Source organism: Lissotriton helveticus, chromosome 9 (genome assembly GCF_964261635.1).
Source record: "Lissotriton helveticus chromosome 9, aLisHel1.1, whole genome shotgun sequence".
NCBI classification, from domain to species: Eukaryota; Metazoa; Chordata; class Amphibia; order Caudata; family Salamandridae; genus Lissotriton; species Lissotriton helveticus.
The window spans coordinates 91955269-91981632 of record NC_136070.1 but is presented as its reverse complement, the minus strand read 5'-3'; the positions used below and the strand labels follow the sequence as shown (position 1 = coordinate 91981632).

At 45.8% G+C, this 26364-nt stretch overlaps 1 protein-coding gene across 1 annotated transcript in view; it reads left to right on the top strand.

The window, feature by feature from the left end:
• LOC144782639 (galectin-related protein-like) overlaps window positions 1-26364 on the top strand; it is a 64382-nt gene that overhangs the window by 9255 nt on the left and 28763 nt on the right. The window contains exons 2-3 of the mRNA XM_078661996.1: window positions 1265-1353; window positions 19534-19708. Of these exons, the coding sequence (XP_078518122.1) occupies window positions 1265-1353; window positions 19534-19708 (264 nt within the window). The remainder of the gene's footprint in view (window positions 1-1264; window positions 1354-19533; window positions 19709-26364) is intronic.

Below are 26364 nucleotides of genomic sequence, written 5' to 3'. Positions count from 1 at the left end.
AATAATACATAAATACTATTGTTTATATATTTTTAACATTAATTTATTTATATCCATTTATATTGTTAACTATTTTAAATAATTACATTTATGTAAACATTATTTCCCATGGGTTTTATTTTAAGTCCCTTCCTCCATTACTTTCTGTGGGAGACAGGGCCGGACTGGCCATAGCGGGCACCGGGCGTTTCTCTGGTGTGCCACCAGGTTGGTATCCGGTTTTGGGCCCCTTGGGGGCCATTTTTGTTAGCGAGCGTCGGCAAAATCAGTCCCTGTAACAAAATCGGCCCAAACCGGCCCTCGCAAACAGCTCAGCTGCACCTCCCCTCACCCCACGGGGGACTGCCGAGCTGTTTGCCAGGGCCGGCTTCGGTGCCCAGTCCAGCCCTGATGGGAGAGTGTTGCAGTACCAGTGGTTTGACATGTATAGTGCTGGACTTACTACAAAATTGTATGTTACTACAAATGTATAAGTTACTGCAAAAGGTGCAGTTTGTGAGTACCGAAAAGTAGTAAACTAACTGAAAAGTGTAAAGCTACTCAAAAGTGAAGGACTTCCTCCAGGATATTTTGTAGTTTATATTTTTTTCCAGTCTGGAACAATCCTGGCTCTTTGTGTTGCGCTGTTCACTGTTTCCAATTGGTGGGCTGTGCCGTGTTTGTCACCGCTTTGTACGACATGCAAGCGATCTTGAAAACAATACCTACTTGGAGTGTCAGTCACTGTACATCTATAAGAGTGGATTAACTCCTTCCATGCTCAGGACGGCTCCTGGCCGTCATGAGTCACAGTAGACGTGTGCTTATGACGGCCGGGAGCCATCCGAACGTTGCCGCTCCGCCCATGCGCGATTAATACCCCGCCTGTACGGGAGAATTAATCAGTGGGCGGAGTTCGGACGGCTCCCGGCTGTAATGAGCACACGCCCACTGTGACTCATGACGGCCGGGAGCCGTCCAGAGTACCCGAGCGCCATGCCCAGCCCCGCCCCCCCCGCACCACGGCAGAATTTGCCGCGTGTCCAAGGGGTTCAATCTGTTCAGTTGAGCTCTCTCATGAGATACACACCTGATTGTGGTACACACATCAATATGGCAACATTTAATATGGATAATTCTCACATACAGCTTGATCTAATCTTCATGATGCTAGTCCTTCTTCCTCCAGTGGCTAATATTACTCAGGCAGACATACTGCAAAAGGATATAGAAGCACGCTGCGCCTGCGCAAGAGCACATGAGTAAACATTTGTAATTTTTGCAGGGTGAAGAATATGTTGGCGAGATCAAAGGAGGAATGAAACCAGCCATGCGACTCACAGTCATGGGTGTTCTGAGTCCCAACCCGAGCAGGTATGTTGGCCAGTAGGTCAGTGTTTGGTGTTTTGTGGCTCTTGGGTTTACTGCCTCTATTTCAGGTTTATAAAACAACATTCTATAAATGCAGGTCCACATTAGTACATTATCACTATACTGTCAGACATTCTATGCAGGTAAGATGTGTCAGTTGACCAAATGTCTTTTCAGTCTAGTACAAATAATGTCCATCTATAAGGTTCAATCTGTTCAGTTGAGCTCTCTCATGAGATACACACCTGATTGTAGTACACACATCAATATGGCAACATTTAATATGGATAATTCTCACATACAGTTTGATGGCTGTGACAATGCAGTGGCTGTTCAGTGGCCTGAGTGCTGTCCTGTTAAGTTTCTTGAGAGGCTTACATTTCAAGCATAGCCATTACAATTGGCTGGGGCATTTTCCTCCTTCACAAATGGCGACAGATGAAGTAACAGCCTTTTCAACGCGGCAATTATCACGCATTACCTTTACCACGCATCTTTAACAAAATTTTACCAGGCATACACCTTTAACACGCATGCATTTACAACGCAAATGTAAGGATTTTGCAGGTAAGTATAAAGCCTTTATATATAGATTTCTCTAACAGGATACTCACATATTCTTGAGGACGTGGATGTCTTGGCTCTGCTTTGTCAATACACAGCATGCTGAACTAATTTCGACTGAAAAGCTATTTTTGTTCACAACCCGAGTACAACTCAGAAAAAATAACATTTGACCTTGCTGGACATTCGTAGCCTTGTAAAGCGAAACCGGCACCGCATGTTATTTTCAATTACGTTTGATTCATGCCATAATTGATTAAGAAATTGCGGTGATGCTCCTCTGTGGCATTATGGGAGCAGTAATCCCTCGTGAGTCTTCAACTGGTTGTATGGCACTTTGAACACTATGCTAATGACTAATGCATTACATGTGCGCGCGGTACTGCTATGCTTAATTTAACTTAACCGTGCAAGGTCAAGTTATGTACTCAATTTGTTTAATCTCTGATGAATGTTTTGTTCTTCAGGCAGAGTTGTGATGCCAGTGTGATGTTCAGCCCAAGATATAATAAGCAGAGTATGTAAATAATGTGGGCATTTTTTCGTCTTCTTAACGTGGGAAGTGCAAACAGCTCATTTCCTAGTGCTACCCGAGGTGGTTTTGCGCCAACCTTGAAAGCAAATTTATGGAAGGTGTTTTAAAAGATGAAATATGTTATTTTGCACTTCATGTTTTATTTTAAAGCGATTTGTAGTTTTTAATAGCTATTAATGGACTTATGCACATTTAATGCAATGAAGATATATGCACAAGTGTATGTTTCAAACATGAGGTGTTTTTACTATGTTTACTAATGTGACACTATAAATAGTAAGAGTAAAATGGCGCACACCAGATTGATAACGGCTGTTGATTCAGCCGAAACGCTTGGTTGCTGGGTCCTGGGAGGCCCATTGCATTAAAAAGAAGCCTTATTCCGGCAGTCTTTGTGTGCGTGCTTGTTTCTTTTGAAGCAGGGTTATTATATATATATATATCAAATCAAACTTCTCCGTTTATATGTATATATATATATATATATATATGTATATTACCTACTGGCGGTCGCCAGTAGGTATATATAGTTAGGATTTTTTCTCTATGGGATTTTTGAAAATTCTATGTCTAATAACTTTGGCGTTTGTGGACGGAATTGGCTGAAATTTTCAGGAAAATGGCACATTTTGTTTCTGAGCAGCCCCTGAAAATTTTGGGGGGGTTCGTCAAGGGGGGGCCGAGAAAAAAGGGGGGTCCCAAAACGCATTTTTCCCATGTTAATTTCCATAGGGCGGTTGGCCTCACTTTTAGCCCGAACGGCTGAATGGATTTGCACGAAACTTGGCAAAATTGTAGGGACTGGTAGCCCGATGTGCCTTTTGTAGGTCTCAATATATGTGCTCCAGTGGATTTTGAGAAATTAACGTTTAAAAAAAGATATATATCTGTAAGCGCGCTCTGGGCAGCGCTCCAGGACGCGTACTTTTCGCGCAACGGAGCTTTGTGAAGCGAAGCTGATTGGTTCTCTGGCGTCTGTCAACATTCCAAAAAGTCCGTAGCGGCCGCCATCTTGTCTCTCGGTAGGATCGAGAGACAAGAGGAGGCCAAAACAAAGGGGCAAATAACCATAAGGGGGCATAGTAGATCCTCCCTGACCCCCTAGGTTTAATGTGGAGGCTTTAAAACGGCCCCGCGGGGCAAAAAAAAAAAAAATTTTTTTTTTGTTTTTTTGCGTGGGTAGCGCCCGGTCCGGGAACCGGGAAGCTTTCTGGGCAGCGTACTGCAATGAAAAATGAATGATAGACTTTTCAAATACTGTTGTTAATTGATTGTTGGTTTTGTTGATTATTTTTTATTTTTTTTTATTTTTTAAGGATTGTTTATTGTGTTTAATAATTTATTAAACTTTCTAACGCGGCACGTCATATGACGCATTACGCGACAACGCAGGTCCAGAATATAGTCAAAATGTCTCCACCAACCAGCGGACGGCACACAACCCCTTTCAGCAGGCTAAATAGTTCTGTTAAATGACAACAGAAGGGACAGGCAACAAGAACCATCAGTCAAAGAGGGGAGGGCAAGTTCTTCTCTACCGGGTCACGTTGGAGCGCTACCGGAACTGATCGAATTGGTAGTCTACAGTGTTTCTGGATGTTTCAGACTGAAGCTGGCGTTAGCATGAGAGCACCACCATTTCGTAGCTCCGTCGTGGCCATTCCACGAGCAATCATGCTAGGCGCTCCCCACCAGAAGCCTGCGGGAGTCGGGGGCCCCCAAGACTTTTGTAGAATCTTCAAGGATGAGGGGACGCTTTCGAGAATGGAGCCCAAGCTCTAGCAGACAAGCGTCCGAGTTCCAAGGTGTCGCAGGCCCATTTTAGTGGACCACGCCCAAATCTGAAGAGATGGCCGCCATTTTGAGAGTCCTGTGGCAGCCGCCTATCGCTGCACCGCAAGAGCGGGAGCAACTCAAGTACATGGTGAGCGAGACGCTGTAGTCGAAAGAGCGGGCGGTAAACAGCTGAATAGCGGAAGAGGCACAGTGTAGCAAAAGCGGGCTGAATGGCAAATGAAACGGAAAAGGGGTGCCCCACTACAGCGTGTCTTTAGGTGAAACGGATTGTGGGACAAGGTGAAGAATGGAAGAGTCACCAAAAGGAAAAAAGTTCCGCTTGACCCCGGGAGCCGGCCACCTATGTCGGGGGCGATCTCAGGCCACACCAGGGCAACACGACTTGGGGAGGGGGCCGGAGCCAAGCGCCCCCTCCGAGTCCGCGACATGACACCGTCCCTCGGGGGCCTCCGTCAAGCGGTTCAGGGTGGCACCGCATCACAACAGCCCCCACTTACTTTAAGAATAGTGAAGATGAAGCAATTGCAAATAGGCTTCAGACAATGTTACAAGCACTCCTCAAAACTTTGAACTTTCAGAGTGCATGAGTTGGGACAGCGAGGGGTGATTTGGTTTCTCGGACTGTTTTTCTGGTCTCTCACCACTGGCATACTTTAACGTTTTCTTGTTTCTAGGACATTAATAGGTTTTATCATTACGTTATGTTATCGTTTCTTTGTTTGTTGTTTAATAAAAGTTCATGTTCATCAGTGGCCTACTGATTTTCGTTTTCCTATTTTTTTCTTTCCAGGTTGTTTCATGGTAAAGTTTCTGTTAACAGGATACAGTGATCACTTCGTTATTATTGCATATGTCCTTTTCACTAGGGGTGCTCTCTGGTCGGGCCAGATGACGTATCTCTAGTAAATGGTCCGGGTGAAAAAGGTGCATCAATCAGTGGGGAGTAGATAGGCATGACAGATTACAACGGGGGAGAAAGGTCCGCATTACGTACCCTTTCACTACTTGCAAAGATTTTCCTACGTTTATTTGCAAACAGGGAATACCTCCAAAAAGAACTAATTCCCAAACAGTCAATGTTCGGACAATCAATCAATCAATGAGGAATGAAATAGGTACGACGTGTTAAAGGCTTGCGTTACCTACCCTTCACTATCTGCAAAGGGAGAGAGAATATTCCTATTCTTCCTCGTTTGCAGGTAGAGAAGATCCTTAAGAGAATTAACTTCGAACAATTCAATGCTCGATTGAAACAATCAACAAGGGGTACTGTGAACACAAATGAACGCCGCTTATGTACATACGCATTGCTATTTTCAACAGGTTGTTCCTAATGTTTCTATTTTAGCGAGGTCAAAAAGAGATCCCATTAGTGGCCTACTGATTTTGCTCGATTCCTTTTGTTTTTTTACACGATTTTTCGCTATCTGCAAAGACTAAACAGAGTATTGCGACTCTGTGCTTGTTTGTAAATAGAGAATGAACCAAAGAGAACAATCAATCAAATGGAGAGAGAAGCAGGCACGACGTATTACAAAGGGGGCAAAGGGCTGCGTTAACTACCCTTCACTATCTGCAAAGAGAGAGTACTCCTAATAGAAATGAGGGGTGGGGGGCAGTATTCAAAGCAGATCAGTGTGCATAAACACGAAAATGTTTTTACTTACCACGTACTTGACATTCGACAGCTTATGATATTTGCTATTAAAAAACCATTGAAATTCACTGAAAAAACCATAGGTTATAGACCATATATAGTTAGGAATTAGCATTTACAAAACCTTGAAAATTCACTGAAAAAACCATAGGTTATAGACCATATATAGTTAGGAATTAGCATTTAAAAAACCTTATTTTACTCACACAAAACCATTGAAATTCCATATATAGTTAGTTGCACTAACTATATATCGCGCACCCGCAATCCACTGCTGATCATGTCACATATTACATCATTCATGACATGGTCAGTGACATCACTGATGACATCACTGATGACATCTCAAATGACATCAATGACCACATCACTGATGATATCATTCATGTGACAATACAATGCATCTCCTCACGTTTTAATATAACCTCTGTTTCACCCAGTGTTAAATACAGAGTATAATTTTTGAAACCATTGACACACCAATACTAGTTACTACATACGTACTCACTGATTCCTACGTCTACACACACATTCACTCATTCACCCATACAATCATTCATACATACAATCACTCATCTTTACAACACTATCATATGCACTCATACACCTATACAGACACTTACACTCTGCCACTCATCCATGGAGTTACTCACACACCTAGTCAGTCCTGTAAAGAATCAATCACACTTCCATTTTCTTGTCTATACAGTTAAACATAGAGCACCTTACATTTTCAAACATACACTAACACATACTTACTTTCTTATACAATCATTGATACAAGTACACATTGATCGGCACAGAGTCACACACCTCCCAGCCAGCCACACACACACTCAGTCTCCTATACAAATACTTGGACAATCAATCAATAACCCATATAGTTAATCATATAGCTACTGATCAACACATGCAGCAGTTTACAGAACAACAGACATAATGATGCACAAATTAAGACAGTTTAGTCACTAACCCATGCACTCAGTGAGACACATTTAATCACTCACTCATACATTCAGTCATGCACCTACTAAATCCTTCGTCCAGACACTTATACATCTACTCATTCTTCAATATGTAAAACATATTTAAACTTTACAGAAACACACAGTCACTGGATGATGTCATCAGTGATCTCATCAGTGATGTCATTTGAGATGTCATCAGTGATGTCATCAGTGATGTCATTTGAGATGTCATCAGTGATGTCATCAGTGATGTCACTGACCATGTCATGAATGATGTAATATGTGACATGATCAGCAGTGGATTGCGGGTGCGCGATATATAGTTAGTGCAACTAACTATATATGGAATTTCAATGGTTTTGTGTGAGTAAAATAAGGTTTTTTAAATGCTAATTCCTAACTATATATGGTCTATAACCTATGGTTTTTTCAGTGAATTTTCAAGGTTTTGTAAATGCTAATTCCTAACTATATATGGTCTATAACCTATGGTTTTTTCAGTGAATATATATATATATAAAAATATATATATAAAAGTCCAAACATGAGTTGCCTCACAATGAAAATGCCGCCCGGAGGGTTGAAAGCCTTTAATTCGAGGTTATCAGCAGTGCAGGTTGCAAGGTCACATTATTCAAAATCAAAGCCCAACGCGTTTCGAACTGCTGGTGTTCTTGGTCACGGGCATTTGCAGTCACTAACGAGGAACACCTTGATAAGTGATTCTAGCCCCGCCCCAGTGGGCGTGTGTTACAGAGCTTGCTGGTGCTTGTAATTCCTCGTATTTACCCCAGTGGGTGCCGCCATTGCCTGCACGATAGTCCACAGTATTACCCCAGTGGGTGGAAAATGGAGCTGACAATCTGCTGAACTGTTCAATAAAAATCCTCAGAACGGCCCCTCCGCTCCTAATGCGCTTAGGTGCTTTTCCCAAACGCAGGATCTGCAGAGAACACAGCGGGCATTTTCGCAGCCGAGCAAAGCCGCTACACACAAGTCCAAACATGAGTTGCCTCACAATGAAAATGCCGCCCGGAGGGTTGAAAGCCTTTAATTCGAGGTTATCAGCAGTGCAGGTTGCAAGGTCACATTATTCAAAATCAAAGCCCAACGCGTTTCGAACTGCTGGTGCTCACGGGCACAGGAGCAGGAAGTTGCAGTCACTAACGAGGAACACCTTGATAAGTGATTCTAGTCCCGCCCCAGTGGGCGTGTGTTACAGAGCTTGCTGGTGCTTGTAGTTCCTCGTATTTACCCCAGTGGGTGCCGCCACTACCTGCACGATAGTCCACACTATTACCCCAGTGGGTGGAAAATGGAGCTGACAATCTGCTGAACTGTTCAATAAAAATCCTCAGAACGGCCCCTCCGCTCCTAATGCGCTTAGGTGCTTTTCCCAAACGCAGGATCTGCAGAGAACACAGCGGGCATTTTCGCGGCCGAGCAAAGCCACTACACACAAGTCCAAACATGAGTTGCCTCACAATGAAAATGCCGCCCGGAGGGTTGAAAGCCTTTAATTCGAGGTTATCAGCAGTGCAGGTTGCAAGGTCACATTATTCAAAATCAAAGCCCAACGCGTTTCGAACTGCTGGTGTTCTTGGTCACGGGCACAGGAGCAGGGTTGTTATATATATATATATATATATATATCAAATCAAACTTCTCCTCCGTTTATATGTATATATATACACAGATATATATATATATATATACCCGACACACACTCGAATCCACAAGTGAAGAATAGACGGCACTCCAAGTCGATGTTTTCACCACAATGGATTTATTGGCAGACCCCCGTGCCCCTACAACAGACGCGTTTCACCGTTTAGGCTTCGTCAGTGTTAGTTACAGTTTCATTTTGCGCCACCATTAAATCCCCAACCTTACCCTAGACACAGAGAAAGGACAAACTCCGCCACAAGTTTTGTGGCGGCCATCTTTGAAAGTGCAATGTTGTAATTCTTACACAGACATTAACAAAATAATACTGGGGAAATAGTGAACTGCAAGTGAATGTGCACCTTTAAAAAGACAACATGGAATTACCCGATGTTCTCTAAAAAACAATCCTCATTCGTGCTTTTCAGTGCTCTTATGTTTGGAGACTAGAGTGGAGGAAAGAGGGTTGGGGAAGGACAGTCAGGTGAATTATTTACATTGATGCCTTCTGTTATTCCCACTAACCCTGTTACAGCACTTTATGCGTTTAAACCGGTATGATGGTCAATCCTATATTCTTTTCATTGTGTATACCACATCATTATCTCTTAATCATTTCTAAGCATCATCCTGTGGCACCCTCCTCCATTTATAACAACTCTCGCTTCTCCGTTTATTTATTCTCAATTGCACTTGCACGCCTTATTGTGCCCTGTATGGGCTTACGATCACTGTTATTAATCCCATCATCCTATTTTTCCACTCTTTATAGGGATATGGCCAAATGGTGTTTTTTCATCATATATGAAAAGATATATCAGTTCTGGGAGGGAGAGAAGTTTGGATGGCAGTAAGATAAATAGTGCATCCTCTACATGAGTTCCCTATGTTCAGCTAAAAAAAAAAAAAAAAAAAATATATATATATATATATATATATTGGGGCGATGAGGTCCTCTTGTGTCCTGAGGACCTCAGGACACAAGTGGACTTCCCCCGCTGAGCAGCAGTGTGCCAGAAGCCAACGTTTGCAGCGTGGTGTGAAAAGGGGCGTGGCCTCGGAACACCTCTTTGCAACTTAGCTCTGCGGTGCTTACTGGAGGTACCTTGTGGTTTAGTTGGCCCCCAGGGACCCTCAGGATTCAAGGAAACTTAATCCCCCAACTTACAACATGCCAGGGGGGGCCGCTTGCACAGTGGTGCAGGGAGGGGGCTGGGCCTGATATAACAAGTTAGCAGTCCTGCTGTGTGGGATTTACTGAAGGTAATAAAAAGGGTAGTTGGCCCCTAAAATTGACGTTGGGGGCTAACTACCCCTCCTTTTACCTGCAGTAAATCCCACACAGTGGGGTTGCTAAAAGGTGTTTGAAGGTCACACTCACCTTTCTCCACCACTGCGACTGCTATGTTATTGTTAGAAAGTAGCATTTAAAAAACCTTTGAAATTCACAGACAAAACTCTAGGTTTTAGGGACGGTATAGTTAGAAATTAGCATTTAAAAAACCTTACAAATTCACTGAAAAAAAATAGGTTTTAGGGATGTTATAGTTAGAAATTAGCATTTAAAAAAGCCTTAGAAATTCATTGAAAAAACCATAGGTTTCAGGGACGTTATAGTTAGAAATTAGTATTTAAAAAACCTTTGAAATTCACAGAAAAAAACATAGGTTTCAGGGACGTTATAGTTAGAAATGAGTCTTTAAAAAAAACATAGAAATTCACTGAAAAAAACCCATACGTTTTTGGAACGTTATAGTTATTTGGACATTTCACTCGAACAAAACCAGGGAAATTCGCCCGTTAGAGTTAGTTGAGCTAACTATAACTCGCGCCCCTGCAATGCACAGCTGATGATGTCACATATTAGATCATTCATGACATGGTAAGTGACATCACTGATGACATCGCCAAATGGTTCATTGCTGTATCAACTTTCAAATACACAGAGAGTAAGCCTTGAGAAAGTTACACATATGTAACGAAACACGTGTCGGCTGTCATCGGCTTCCTTCAACCATCACGACCTGGAAGGCCCTAGGACTAGGACCTCCGGCTTGGCCGCTACTCTTGTTTCTTGTAGTGCTCAATGAATCAGTAAACTATGTACTGAATGTGAACACCATATTTACTGTTTCTGTATTTATTGGAGTTTAATGTCTAGAATTTTTCACAATTCATATGATAAAACATTGGACTGAAATAATATTAAATGGAATAAGATAAATACCTGACCTTATGATGTTCTCTTTTCTTCTTTCTGGATAAAACTACAATATTCCTTTATTGAGGAGGCGATCGTTGTTATAGGATCTTTTGAGCACTGGCCTTTTAGTCAACACCAAATATTGCAAATTGTTTCAGTCTAAATTTTAGAGTGCCGAGGTACAACCTATATGTAAGATGTTTAACAATAGGTATTCATACCTGTTGATTTGACATCCTTGGTAGTGGGATGCCCTTGTTACCTTGAAAGGCACCATAATTTCTATATATCTCAAAACTGTAAATACATAACACTGTACTATTGAGAGAATTGGATGTTCAATTGTTCTAACCACCACTACCATTCCATGATATTGTAACCAACTGATCAGTGTTCACTCCTTAAATGTGAATTGGCTGTCCAAACTTTGGTAAGAAGATAGAAATAGTGCATTATTTATAGTGTAAAAACCTGGGCATTGTTTTTGGTACAGTTTTTCCAAGTTGTTAATTTTGGGTGAAACCATTAAGTATTCATAATTTTAATGATTAGGCCGATACACAAATGCCCAATTAATAATCTTGTAATTAAAATTTGTTTAAAATGCCTTACAGAAGTCTGTTTATTAGAGTAATTTAGTTGTGTCACTTTGTGTAATCCTTGTGACCTCAGGATTGAGTATAGAACCCTACCACCCCACATCCGTACCTTGAAATGACGTAAAAGAATCAGTGATGCTGTTAACCGAGGTTTATTCACAGCATATAAAGAACATTAGACTATCAAATCCGGAGGAGCGTAGGGGCTGCTGCCCTTCCTTCCAACTGTCCTCTGCACGAATGTCGGTCCCAACACTCTCCAACAGAGGACACCGTGCTAAGCAGTGGCCGACAATGCCACTCGATTGTTTATGGGGGAGTAAGGATGTTTTCCTGTTTCGTCCTCCGCATTGATGTTATGCCTAACACCAGCCAACGGAGGGCAATTTGTAAGCCTTTCCCTAGCCCGGTTTTCTCCAATCGGTTAGTCTCTTGAATCCAAAACAGTGAAGCAAAACTATATTCGCGTGAGTCTCACGCTCGATACCCTCGAGCGGGGACTGTGGTTAATAGCGCTTTAGCGCGAGTCTCCAGGCTCGATGAACCCTCGAGCGGGGACTGCCGTGCATAGCGCGGTGAGCGCGAGTCTCCAGGCTCGATAAACCCTCGAGCGGGGACTGCCGTGAATAGCGCCGTGAGCGCGAGTCTCCAGGCTCGATAAACCCTCGAGCGGGGACTGCAGTAATTAGCGCCTTAGCGCGAGTCTCCAGGCTCGATAAACCCTCGAGCGGGGACTGCAGTAATTAGCGCCTTAGCGCGAGTCTCCAGGCTCGATAAACCCTCGAGCGGGGACTGCCGTGAATAGCGCCTTAGCGCGAGTCTCCAGGCTCGATAAACCCTTGAGCGGGGACTGCAGTAGTAGGCGCCTTAGCGTGAGTCTTTAAGCTCGATAAACCCTCGGGCGGGGACTGTGGCTGAGAACAACGGTTCTCACAAAGGTATACAGAACACACCTCGCGTGCAAACAAGGCTGTGGCACGATACAGGATTCAAGGGCTCACCTTGTTGGAGGTGTCAATTCGGTCCACGAACGGCAATAACTGACGCCTTCCTCTGTGTCCGTTGTGGGCTTTACTGCTGTGTGTTTGACAATCGCCGGCTCGCCGCTCGGCATTCTGGGTCCAGTAGTTCTCGAACCATGCGCTCTGGGGGTTGTAGTTCCTTCATCTGTCCGTCGGCGCTGTGTCTTCGTTCTGTGTCCTAACACTTTGTTTTGGAACGTCATATTAATTTGCATGGATGTTCTGATGCTGCACTGTCCTTTCATTCCTGCTCTTCCCCATCCCATCTCGTCCTCCTGCGCATTTTCACTCCCCACAGGCTCCGCAGAGCGTAGACAAAGCTGATCTCATAGAAACTAGTGTATATGTATGGTGGATGAACTTCTTCGTATTCTCAATGTATTCTCAATGTAACTTTTTCTCCAAGGACCTTCTGCTGTAGTTTCATAGCTGATCCTAGCAATATTTACCAGTTTATGGTTTATTGTTTATGAAGCTTCATATTATTGGGCACATCCCTGGATAGCAACAGTGCAGAAGCTGCTCGACGTTTTCTTAAAAGTGGGTTAGTGTTATAAGCGTTCCAATGATGATTCAAAACCTGATTTGTCCAATATTTGTTACTTTTGAATATGCCACGAAGAGACTACATTTTCTTTTCATTTGTTATGGAAGGATTGCGTATAAGAACCCCTTGGCTTTCGGGGTGAGCCAGAGATTTTCCTGATCATCTTTCGACTACTGATACTTCCTGATTTCTTCTTTATGATTCATTTGGGACTAATTCTGATTAGTGACTACTTTGTACGTTGCACTTGAGCCTTCATGGCATTCATGTATTCTGTACGGCTTAATTTTGAGATTTTGTTATAAAACCCTTTAACTTTCTCCTGATCTAGAACTCAGTGATTAAGCGGTCCACGTTACTTATTTTATACTCTGCTAAACTAATTTTGGGCATGATGTCGAGGAGGGTGCCTTTTAGCACCTTACAAGCCCGAAGCAGAACCACCCAAGATGAAATTCGGGTGATTTGAGTTTTACAGTGTCCTGAAGTTTTGAGTAAAAGGTTCTGCTCCCACACCTTCAAGTAGGAAAAACAATTATCGGCAATCAAGTTAGCAAAAAGTGAAAAGTACTGAGGGGGAACGTGGGTAGCAGAAACAAAGATAAGATACAAGGAAACAAGGGGGAGCTAATTATTCTAAAAACAAGTTGAGTTGCCATCTTTCTCAAAAGCTGGCTCATGCATAAGGTACTTAGAACATAGAAGGACCTGGGAGGCAGAGATGCATTTGCTATAATAAGACACTAGATACAGTATTTATACTAGGCTCCTTCTATCTTCCTCCTGCTCAGACTGTTGACTGTATCCCGCAACATGCAGGTAATTCTAGGTGGTGACTCGAACTTAGGGATTGACCCCTCTTAGGTAGAGTAAGAGAGACAGGGCATACTGGACACGTGGAGGTGGTGAACTCTAGAGGGAAGAGCTTTACTGTTATTTGCCCGGCTTATCCACATCATCTCATATTGAATACTATTTGGTCCAAGATTATTTGATATCAAAAGTCACGCTATGCACCTTATTAGAAGTCGGTGTGTCAGATCATTCCATTATGCAATTGTTCTGGAGCAGAAGCAGCACTGCATCACAAACAGAGGAAAGCACAGCTGCCTATCCTGGCCATACAAGACAAGGCTCTGAAAACTCAACCACCAGATATCACAGAGGTATTTGGAGCATATTAGGAGAACCTTTATGACTCCGGATATCGCGACATGTAACTCAAGGAGGAGGAGTTTTCAATGGACTGACACTGTCCTCTCCTTCCCTTGAAAGTGGGGCTTCACTAGGAAACGAGGTCACAATTAATCAATACTGTATGGCTTTTACAAAAAGAAAGCAATACACGATTGAATGCATCACAATTTCTTGCATTGTACATTATCCAGGTAAGAACCTCGACCTTGCAGAGCTCATTTTCATGCAAGAAGGCCAAGTGGGGTGAACAAGCTCTGGACTTCTAGCCAGTATGGGCCGCAAACTATCTAGAACTGGGGCGGGCTCTGTCTGCTGGTCAGACTGGAGCACAGTAATTCTGCTTACGTGGGATGAGATGACAAACTGAATAGAAGCAATTGAATCCATGGGTTCAGTTACACTGTATTTTATGTGAAACAATCCCATCAACTTAGTTGAAAACCTTTTTTATTTGACTTTTTCTTTTGTTTTTTATGGAGGAACCCTTATCCTCCTCCCCCGCTTTTTTGTCCCGAAATTTCTTGCTCTTCCTGCCTCCCTCCACCTCTACAGAGTGTATGGATGATTTGACAGAGGGATACCCGTTTATCCTCCTCTGTTGTTTTTTCCTACACATTCTTTTATCCCTAGAGTCTGCTCTCCCCTTCGGCTCCCGTTCTCTGTCTTTCCCTCTTCCCTCTCCCCCTTACCCCTTCTCTTTTCTCTGTCTCCTCAGCTTCTCCCTCTGGCTTCCTTCTCTTCTGGTTTTAGCCACCAGCCTTCCTCTTTTCCGTCCTGTGATGCTCAGCTGATCCGAACGGCTAAATGCAATGACGCATTTTTTGTGCTTTATTTTGTGTTTTTAGGTTTCGTAACCTGGCGAGGGGCGAAGCCCCTCCCAGATCGAAATCTGTTGTTTTTAATAGTGGGGTTAGAACCGCCTCTGCCTCTCATTGGCTAGCTCCATAAATGGAGGCTAGCCATTGGGAGGCAGAGGCTGTCAATCGCGTTTTCTCTCGAAAACGCGATTCGGGGGCGTTTCTGGTGCTTTTTTTAAGCCCCGCCCCTTTGTCCCGGGCCGCGCTGCCATTGGCTGCCGGCCCGGGACCCCCCCGTGACGTCATTCCAGGGCCGCGCTGTGATTGGCTGCCGGCCGGGACACCCCCGTGACGTCAGCCAATCACAGCGCGGCCCGGGACCTGACTTGTTTGTAATGTACTTCTCATACGTAAAATAGTCACTCGTGACAAAAAGTCCACTATATGTAGAATTCTTTTTTTGCGGATAACAATGCCGTAGAGCCAGGCAAAAAAATATCATTCGAGTTTAAACTTTAGAGTAAGTCGGTGATGTCAGCGCTGTATTTATACGCACTCTGAGGTAAATTGGCCCACTCGATCCGTTCGAAGATGGCGCTCGCTGCTGCTTCTCTACGAACGCCGGTAAAATGACCCATTTCAAGAGGGACGTTTCTCAGACGAACGGCTGCAAATTCCTGCTCTGACATCAGCCCGCCCCCTTCAGCTGGTAGATCCACCTGATTGGTATATGACCGGCTAACCTGATGCATGGCGATCTAGTATTCGTTACAATTCTTGGTTCAATGTGATGTCTCTTCCAATTGGTGGAATTGGCTTGTGAAACGAAAACAAACGGTTTCGGTTGGCGGAGCCGCGCCCGAGTCGACTACAGCTAGTATCTGCTGCAGGGAAGCGTTCGTGGCAAATTGCCCGCCGTGGCGGCACAGAAACAGGAAGTTACCAGTTCAAGACCGGAAGTATGGTTAACGATGGGCACCTGGAGTGCTAAAAGTGGCCGGTGAGGACGTAAAAAAGTTGGATTGGGGACCTTTTATGGTGCAAGAGCCTTTAGAGAATGACCACTCAGCAGTTCATACACGAATCAGTCGGCGCAGGACGAGAATATCTGGTCCCCTAATGGAAAAGGGAATAAGCTACCTTCCAAAGCGAGAGGGAGGGTTCGTTAATGGGGGCACCAGAAAGAGCTCACGCGCGCTGAGCGCATTGTGTGACGTCGGTTGTAGTTCAATAGAGTCACTCTCCCACCTAAGGGACGGGCGCGCACCGAAGGGACTCGAGCATATCTGGCAAGTAGACCCATGTCCTGTCTGACACGTTTCATAGTTCTGGCTTTTTGCTCCTCTGCATACTGGCACACGAGACAGTGGTTTATAGTGCTACGAGTGAGTCCCAGAAAAACCATAATGTGGGGTACGAATAGAGCTGCAGAATTCTCTAGGTTCACGCATGGGTTGCCCGTTAAGTTCACTTTGGTGTGTGTTGCCGCGAAATTAAAATGTAACTATACTATTAATAACATTAAAGGAAAGGATGGATAACAATGATCTACTCGCACGTACAGCTACCCGGTACACTTACAAGCTCCGCATGAACGTCAAGTTTGGCTGAAAGGGTTGAACTTGACATAGGTCTTCGGACCGACTTTGCGGCGGTGGGGGAAGGGGATGCTAAGCAGCGGTAGTTACAGTATGAGTGGATTGACTCCTTTGACAAATAGGAATAATGGGTCAACTTGAGTGGGTGCGGGGTGGGGTTGGTGGACATTCAGAAATGGGCTGGAGAATGTAGTGTGACTGCGAATGTGAAGGCTGGGCCTAGGAACTTTTTTGTTTATGCCGCCGCAATCTTTGGTATTTTGCATTACCCTTTTTACACGAAATGCCTGATATTGCTTTCGGGTTAAGACCTTATCTCACGAGCACGGCAATCACGCAATGAATAGTACGTGAATGCTTGTTAGCAACGTTTGTGCTCCCCAACCCCCTCTCTTTTAGAGCGAAATCCTTCTTTGCAAAGATATATAACACACTTGAAAAATAGTGCAACGTGCCAGAGTGGCATTTAGCACAATTACATTTTGTTGGGGGTTTGGAACTCCTTCAGTACAATATCGCGTAATTTTGTAACGTTTGGAAAGCCACTTGATGACAAAGACTAGACTTCTAGCTTTGCCAATTTTTTTTGTAGGTCCTTTCTAAAGCAGAGCCACTACTTTTCGTTGATGATAAAATATACAAACCTTGTTTATTTGCTTATTGCACTTGATCTTTGCATTCTAGTTAAGGACGGTTTTATTGTTGGCATTCTGTAAAGAGTTACAAAATAACCTCTGCAGTCAATATTGAACCTCCAGGTACACGACGCCTTGTTTAAACAGTTGCACTAAACTCGTGTTGGTTCAGGCATGGTTTATAAGGAAATATTCCAAATTGTAACATTCTTAGTGGCTGTAATATTAAATGAATGGCGAGCTTTCTTTTGATGCAGTGACTCCACGGTGCACTAGGCTCGGGACTTATCACGTTACAATCAATTCAATCTTTATTTCGGTGTAAAAGACCATAAAAGCTTAACAAAGTAAAATACAGTACAACAATTTCGACAATGCAAGAATTTTGACAATGCATGGTGTCGAGCATAGGAAACAATACTGCTAGACACACTGGATACTACATGGAATAATCAACCAATTTTGTGATGTTGAAAGGATTTATCAAATGTTTTGCAATTTTGCATGGTAGTATAAAAAATTAATAAAAACAGATATGAGGAATAGACATAACAGGTCATTAAAAAAAAGATTCAACTGTACAGTTAGATTACTACCTCTAAAAAAATATATATAATAAAGACAATTGCTTCATTAATAAATACTAAGAATAGTCTAAAAATCATTATACATTTTATTTTATATTCATAAAGTGCACGTGCCAAGCTCATTATACTTTTAATTCTTGTCAGCCTAGGGTGTCAGGCCTTCCCTATTCCTTGCCAAACAAATACCTGATAATACTAATGGGTTTAATCCATTTCTTCCTACATTGCAAATAGTATGGGCAGAAGAACAGTAGGTGTGTTTTCATTCTCTATTGCACCTAAATCACATAATACACATCTGCCCTCCTCTGTTTTGCCTGGCGCCCATTTCACAGTATTTGCCTTTGTGTAGGACACCATAGCGGTATTTAAGGTATAAAGATTTAGCTAGCTGCGGCTGTATTTCGTCCAGAAAGTGCTCAAACTTCCAAACTGTTTTTATTTGGAGGAAACGTGATGTCAATGATCCCACATTAGAGGAATGGGACGAAATACCATGTATAAAAGACCAATATGTCTTCTTTAAAAGCTTTTTAGGTTTCGCCCTGGCGTTGCAACTGCGTAGCAGTTGCTCCGCCCAAGGGCGAAATCTAATGTTAGCTCTATAGGCTGACCCTCCCCCACCCCGCGCCCACAGACTGCACCTGTCTACCCCCCGGTGATTCACGGTGACGTCCGTTACATTACCGGGCACTGCGGGTCACCCCCGAGAACTTCAAACGCTGATTTATGCCTCGAGACTGCACCCTCATCTAAATATTCGCATTATACTACACCTGTATGCTGGTGAGCAGCCAATGTTGGGGGGGGGGGGGGGCTCGCAGTGTGTGGGGGGGCTGTGTGTGGGGGGGCTCTGTGTGTGTGTGGGGGGGCTCTGTGGCTCTGTGGGTGTGTGGGGGGGCTCTGTGGGTGTGTGTGTGGGGGGGGCTCTGTGGGTGTGTGTGTGTGTGGGGCTCTGTGTGTGTGTGGGGGGGCTCTGTGTGGGTGTGGCATTTGCGAGAGATTAAGCTATTGGGATTGTAAATGACAATGCCATTTATTTATCTGTTTTCAAAACCAACACATAAATACAAATGTTGTCATTTAAAATGCCAATAGCTCTAACTTTTGCAAAGGCGAAACCGTTGCATTGTAAATGCTTGTTTTATATTATTTCTTATTGTTTACTCATTGATTTTTAGAAACTGACATCACCTTTTGGTATTAAAGGGAAAAGTCTTTCTGGTCACTTTCCTAGATTGGATCCGTATTTCCCTTTTAAAATGTTTCTTCTTCTCTGGATTCTTTAAAAGTTCATTACTTTCTGGAAAGATTTGTTTTGAAAACAGTGTTTTAATGAGTCTTTAAGCATTTTAAGTTCATGCAGATGAGATGTCCCAAAACAGTGCACTGACTATTGCCCATTCTGCTCTCTACAAAACGGAACCTCTATACCTCAGGAAGCGCTTCAAGTTCTACGTCCCATCGAGACAATTGAAGTCCTGGAGACAATGCCTGGCTGCTGTTCCTCACTTCCGTCTCACCAGAATGGGAGGTTGCTCCATGTCAGCAGCTTTGGCTTGGAACAGCCTGTCTTTTGAGCTCAGGAGCATCCACGATCTTAGGGTGTTCAAAAAGCAGTTGAAAACATGGCTTTTTTAGTTCTCCAGTCGCGTCTTTCACTTCCGCGCTCCCCTGCCTAGGTTTTCGTGCCAGGACACTTCCGAGTAGCCGTGTGCGCTATAAATGCTGGTTAACATAACATAACATATTATGCAAGTCATGATTTCCCCATCAACTCCAGACATTAATACTTGTTCTGATATTTTTCAGCCTTGCTGTGAGTTTGCTGTGCAATCCCACCGACCCCAAGGCGGACATAGCGCTTCAACTGACAGTCAACTTCCAGGAGCGATCCATAGTTCGAAATGCAAAAATTGCAGAGGAATGGGGCGCAGAGGAGAAAAATATAACATACTTCCCCTTTACAGGTGGAGAAAATTTCAAGGTAAAAGGAAATAATGTCAAGTTGCCAGAAATACAGTGGGAGACCTTCGTAGTAAATATGCCAACACTTGGGTTAAAAGTGTGAACATATTTTATACATTCATCTGAAGTTAAAGATCATAGTCTGGTTCCAGGTTTCCCCAGCATCACTAGGATGCGGGAAACATCCTTTACAACGAAACTTTTTCCACGCAGTACCTTTACAACGCAGGAATTACAACGCATGTCGTTACAATGACTTGCGCTGGAGGGCGCTGTAGGATAGGGAATAGTTTAATTTACTATCCAAAACCTTCCCTACTATCCACGGGGACTGGAATTGGAATAGTAAATGAAACTATTCACAATCCAGCGCACCCCAACGCAAGTCGTTGTAATGACTTGCGTTGTAAAACTTGCGTTGTAAAGGCATGCGTGGAAAAAGCATGCGTTGTAACGACATACATCCCTAGGCTGCACATCACAACTAAAAACAGGACTGAACACAGACTAATCCTAAAAGGTGGTGTGGGGCTGCTGCCTTGACTGCTTCATTCACATGCTGTTGTATTCTTAAATATTTAATTTGACCCTGTCCTGTGAATATTTGGGGTATTGCTGCAGGACAGTGAGACCATCTTCAGCCATGTTTAAAATGGCAACGTTTCATCTTTCATGTGGTGTGAAAGCTGTAATGTGGGAGTAGGTCCTTCAGTAACATGATGTATGCCCTGGCTGTCCTGCCTTTGAGTGTCTTGAAGCATTCCGGTCAGGTCATGAGGTTCATGATACCCAGGTGCAAAGCGGAACATCTGCAGGGTCCATCTTTGGCGTTTTGCTATTTTAATGGCACCTGCCACACATGTATGGCACACAGGGCCTCCACAGTCGAGATCAAGGTGGGCAGCTCGGACTGATATCATCAGGTAAATTTGTATAATTGGAAGTGGGCTTGAATTGAGTCCATTATCAATGACTGTAACATGACATGGTCTATTAAATATATAACTTCGATATTAGAATCTGTTAGTCGGTTTGAGTGATGATTAAAAAATTCATGTATAAACTGCAAAATTGTCCCAAGGAATGACAAGTGCATGTAATTGAGGCATCACGAAACGAGCAGAAACCTAGGTGTTGATTTAGTCGTACCTACGTGGGCGGAATTGCGTAATTCTAGGAAGAGGGAAAGTAAGTAAAATTCTACTGTCACGGCTTACAAATCCATTTTTTTCCTCTCCCTTTTTAGGTTTCGCCTCGTCGAAAGCTGCGCAGCTTTTCGGCGCAGGCGAAATCTAATGTTTACAGTATGTGGCTTGGGAATCCGCCCTCTGTTCCATTGGCTAGCTCCATAAATGGAGGCTAGCCATTGGAACAGAGATCTGTCCGTCATGGCCGGAGCAGATTTGTGGGCGTTCCGGCCATTTTTACTCATCCTGCCCCTTTGACAACGTCATTGCGGTGGTGGGCGGTTCCTATATTTTTTTTTGGACGCCATGTTTTTATCATTTGCCGCCGGAAGATGTCCAGGTGAGTGCGTCCTTGTTTCTTTCTCAACCCTCTTTGCCTGTTTGCCTCCGTTATTATGCATGCGCGCGACACCTCAACCTTCTTCCTGTCCCAGGGCGAAGCTATTCTGTAAACACAGTCAGGAATGGGAGGTGCTAGTCTTCCCCCGTCCTCCTCCCGCTCTCCGTGTGTGCCCGTTCCCGCCCCCCCCGCTGTCCGTGTGTGCCCGTTCCCGTCCTCCCCTCCCGCTGTCCGCGTTTGCCCGTTTCCCCCCTCCCGCTGTCCGTGTTTGCCCGTTCCCCCCTCCCGCTGTCCTTGTTTGCCCGTTCCCGCACCCTCCCTCCCGTTGTTCTTGTTTCCATATACACAGGTAGTTGCTCATGGAGCGCCTCCGTGTAGTCCCGGGTCTTGAGCAGCTCACGCAGGTCGGCCTTCAGCCGCGCTACCTTGAAGCCGGCATCTAGGCACTTGTAGAGCAGGCTGCCCAGCAACACATTGCACCTCACGCTGCCCCGATGGCGCAGCCGTTCCCGGCAGCATGGGCAGCGGGAGAGCCCTTTGTAGCCCCCCAGGCACAATTTGCAGAAGGAGTGTCCGCAAGACAGCGTCACCGGGTCCCAGAGGACGCCCCGGCATGAGGGGCAGCAGAGGAGGTCCATGGCAGGACGTGCCCTGGCAGCGCGAGGAACGTCACAAGGGTCAGAGCTGCATCAGTGGCATCGAAGCTCGCTATCAGTCGAGGCACATGGCACCGTGCCACCTAACAAAGAGCACGGTTGTCCAAGGGAGGCACAGATGCCCAGTGACATCAGGGGGGTCTCTTACTCTGTCAACACGTCCCTCCGAGGGCTGGGCCCCTTCACTAAACTCTGAAAAAGGAAGCCCAGTCTGTAGGCGCTATATACATGACTTCGTTTCCACTCACCAACTCAATAAACCACCCTACCGCCAACTTTACTTGCAGTTTCTTCAGACTCGAGTCACCCTCCCAATGTGACCAGGAGGGAACAAAGGGACTGCTGTAGCATCTGCCTTGCCGGCTCCAGGCCCTTTCAACGCGGTCTCACACACCAGTGACAGCTAAAATGGTCCAAGCTGGATACCTGGTCTCCTCCAGGCCCTCACCCGGAAGGACGCATTAGAGACCCCAGGGTCCAACAAGGGGAATACCCTAAGAAGGTGGCATCATTTATGTTGTTGCTTCGTGAGCGAAAGTTGGGGAGGGGTATATTTACAGATGAGCCGTTACCAGGGTAAAGGTGAGGAGTCTGGCGTGGGGGAGGGGCGATGGAGCAGGGGACCCCGGTTCCTGAGGTGGCCGGTTGGGGGTTCCCTCACCAGCCTATTCCCTCCAATCCCAGGCCCTCCTCTGCCTCCCACCGCCCCTCCTACCTCGGCAAAGATTCCCGTGCCCACCATGAAGGTCTAAAGTGGGGCTCCGGTTGGGTTTCGAGGAATGAGGCTGGAGCCTGGATGGGCTCTCGGACCCGCTGCCCTCAGGAAGACTCGAGAGTTAAGCTCCAGGGAGAGCTTCCTGTTCCAGCCGAAGGACGGATTTCACTCTCACTCCCACACCAGTGTCCAGCACCCACTGCTCTCTGCCCCCTGTAAAGCCCAGACACAGGTGCTCCTCAGCACCCTCCTTGGTGTGCTTGCATACACCATTACACAGAGGCGTGTGATGGGGAACAAAAGGCAGGCATGCTGCAGACATCCTGGGATCAGCCGAGTGTACCCCACCCCGCCCAGATGACTCTGGGGTTCCTGCTGGCTGAACCCTGACGGGGCGAAAGGGACCAGCCCGGCAATCCTTCGATACCAAACCTCCTTACCCACCCTGCAGTTTGCATTCCAAGCAGGGTATATAGCGCCCATTTAAGTTAAATGATAACATACCAAACAAAACTCGAGCATCACTTTTGTCGCCGCAAAAAAAGAGAACAGCAGTGGCATTTGGCATCTTTTTAAATCCCGAAAGCGGGAGGTCTGTCACAAACGTGTGGGTGGTGGTGGGGGGGGGGGGCTGTGTGGGGGGGAGGCTGTGTGTGGGTGTGTGTGTGTGGGGGGGGGCTCTGTGGGTGTGTATGTGTGGCATTTGCGAGAGATTAAGCTATTGGCATTGTAAATGACAGTGCCATTTATTTATCTGTTTTCAAAACCAACACATAAATAAAAATGTTGTCATTTACAATGCCAATAGCTCAAACTTTTGCAAATGCGAAACCGTTGCATTCTAAATGCTTGTTCCAGAATGTATCGAATCTTCCCACGGTTAAATAAGCAAGTACATTATAAAATGTATGAAATGTGCATAATTGTCAGTTTTGGTGAAGTTCCCAGACTAAGCAGAATGAATATTTATTACAGCGCTAATACCATCTGAGCCTTGAAACCGTTGAGGATGAAGAGTAAAATAGATGTCTCTCACATAACAAATAGAGCCCCAAATTTACTAAGAGCTTGCGCCCCCTTGCAGTTGCAGTTGCAGTTCGAGTTGCATTTCGAATGAGCTGCGTTTCCCCCAAAATGTTTTAACAAAGCAAACACAAGAAACTATGTTAAAAGATGAAAAAACAAATAATGCTATGGGTATAATACATGTAAGACATTAATATTTATATTGTTATTAATAGATACCACAGGATGCCATAATCATTTCTCACTGCTTTTAACATCACAACAGTGAAAAAAGGGTTTTGAATGCAGTGCTTTGATTGGCGCTGAATCGCCGTCTCCTTGTGGTCACCAGGGACTCGAGGAAGCTCCACCTATCCGAGGTCTCCAGGGACCTGTGGGAGCTCCGCCTATCCTAGGTCTCCAGGGACTCAAGGAAGCACTGGTCCGCCTACCCTAGGTCTCCAGGGACTCAAGGGAGCTTCGCCTATCCTTGGTCGCCAGGGACTCAAGGGAGCTGTACCTACCCTAGGTCTACAGGGACCTGTGGGAGCTCCGCCTATCCTAGGTCTCCAGGGACTCAAGGGCGCTCCACCTACCCTAGGTCTCCAGGGACCTGTGGGAGCTCCGCCTATCCTAGGTCTCCAGGGACTCGAGGGAGCTTCACCTATCCTAGGTCTCCAGGGACCTGTGGGAGCTCCACCTATCCTAGGTCTCCAGGGACTCGAGGAAGCACTGGTCCGCCTATCCTAGGTCTCCAGAGACCGCATGGAGCTTCGCCTACCCTAGGTCTCAAGGGACTCAAGGGAGCTCCGCCTACCCTAGGTCTCCAGGGACTCAAGGGAGCTTCGCCTACCCTAGGTCTCCAGGGACTCGAGGGAGCTCCGCCTACCCTAGGTCTCCAGGGACCTGTGGGAGCTCCGCCTATCCTAGGTCTCCAGGGACTCGAGGGCACTCCACCTACCCTAGGTCTCCAGGGACCTGTGGGAGCTCCGCATATCCTAGGTCTCCAGAGACTCAAGGGCGCTTCACCTACCCTAGGTCTCCAGGGACTCAAGAAAGCTCCTCTCTGCCTATCCTAGGTCTCCAGGGTCCGCATGGAGCTTCGCCTACCCTAGGTCTCAAGGGACTCAAGGGAGCTCCGCCTATCCTAGGTCTCCAGGGACTCAGGGTACTCCGCCTATCCTAGGTCTCCAGGGACTCGAGGGAGCTCCGCCTATCCTAGGTCTCCAGGGACTCAAGGGCGCTCCACCTACCCTAGGTCTCCAGGGACTCAAGGGAGCTCCGCCTATCCTAGGTCTCGAGGTACTCAAGGGAGCTCCACCTATCCCAGGTCTCCAGGAACTCGAGGAAGCTCCACCTATCCTAGGTCTCCAGGGACTCAAGGAAGCTCCGCTCCGCCTATCCTAGGTCTCCAGGGACTCAAGGGAGCTCCGCCTATCCTAGGTCTCCAGGGACTCAAGGGAGCTCCGTCTATCCTAGGTCTCCAGGGACTCGAGGAAGCTCCACCTATCCTAGGTCTCCAGGGACTCAAGGGAGCTCCGCCTATCCTAGGTCTCCAGGGACTCAGGGTACTCCGCTTATCCTAGGTCTCCAGGGACTCAAGGGAGCTCCGCCTATCCTAGGTCTCCAGGGACTCAAGGGTGCTCCACCTACCCTAGGTCTCCAGGGACTCAAGGGAGCTCCGCCTCTCATAGGTCTCCAGGGACTCGAGGAAGCTCCGCCTATCCTAGGTCTCCAGGGACCGCATGGAGCTTCACCTACCCTAGGTCTCCAGGGACTCAAGGAAGCACTGGTCCGCCTATCCTAGGTCTCCACGGACCGCATGGAGCTTTGCCTACCCTAGGTCTCAAGGGACTCCAGGGAGCTCCGCCTCTCCTAGGTCTTCAGGGACTCAGGGGGCTCCGCTTATCCTAGGTCTCCAGGAACTCAAGGGAGCTCCGCCTATCCTAGGTCTCCAAGGACTCAAGGGCGCTCCACCTACCCTAGGTCTCGAGGGACTCAAGGGAGCTCCGCCTATCCTAGGTCTCCAGGAACTTGAGGAAGCTCCACCTATCCTAGGTCTCCAGGGACTCAAGGAAGCTCCGCTCCGCCTATCCTAGGTCTCCAGGGACTTGAGGAAGCTCCGCCTATCGTAGGTCTCCAGGGATCGCATGGAGCTTCACCTACCCTAGGTCTCCAGGGACTCAAGGAAGCACTGGTCCGCCTATCCTAGGTCCCCAGGGACCGCATGGAGCTTCGCCTACCCTAGGTCTCCAGGGACTGCATGGAACTTCTCCTACTCAAGGTCTCCAGACAGCTGAGGGAGCTTTGCCTATCCTAAGTCGCCAGGGACCTGATGGAGTTCCGCCTACCCTGGGTCTCCAGCATAGCTGCCAAGGTTTCGGATTGCTTATGTGTGACATGTTCTGAATTTCAGTGCAATTACGAGTGACATTTCAATGACTATGAGTGACACTTTCTCACGAGCAAATTCAAGCAATGACGATGAGGGAAACATAGAAATTACAGCCATTTAAGCAATGAGAATCTCTAGATCATCTTAAAAGTGCTGCAAAGTACCAGAAATGGAAGAGCTTGACATCAGGGTTTTAAGTGGGATGAAAACAGTGTGCGTTTCTGAAAGGGGCATGCATGGCCCATGTAATTAAACGTATGGCTCACACACCAACTACATTTCTCCAGTGGCAGCAACTTGCAGGAAGTATTACTTCTAAAACAATGTTATTGCCAGCTTATATCACACTCCACAACTGGGGCAGAAATGTGCATGGT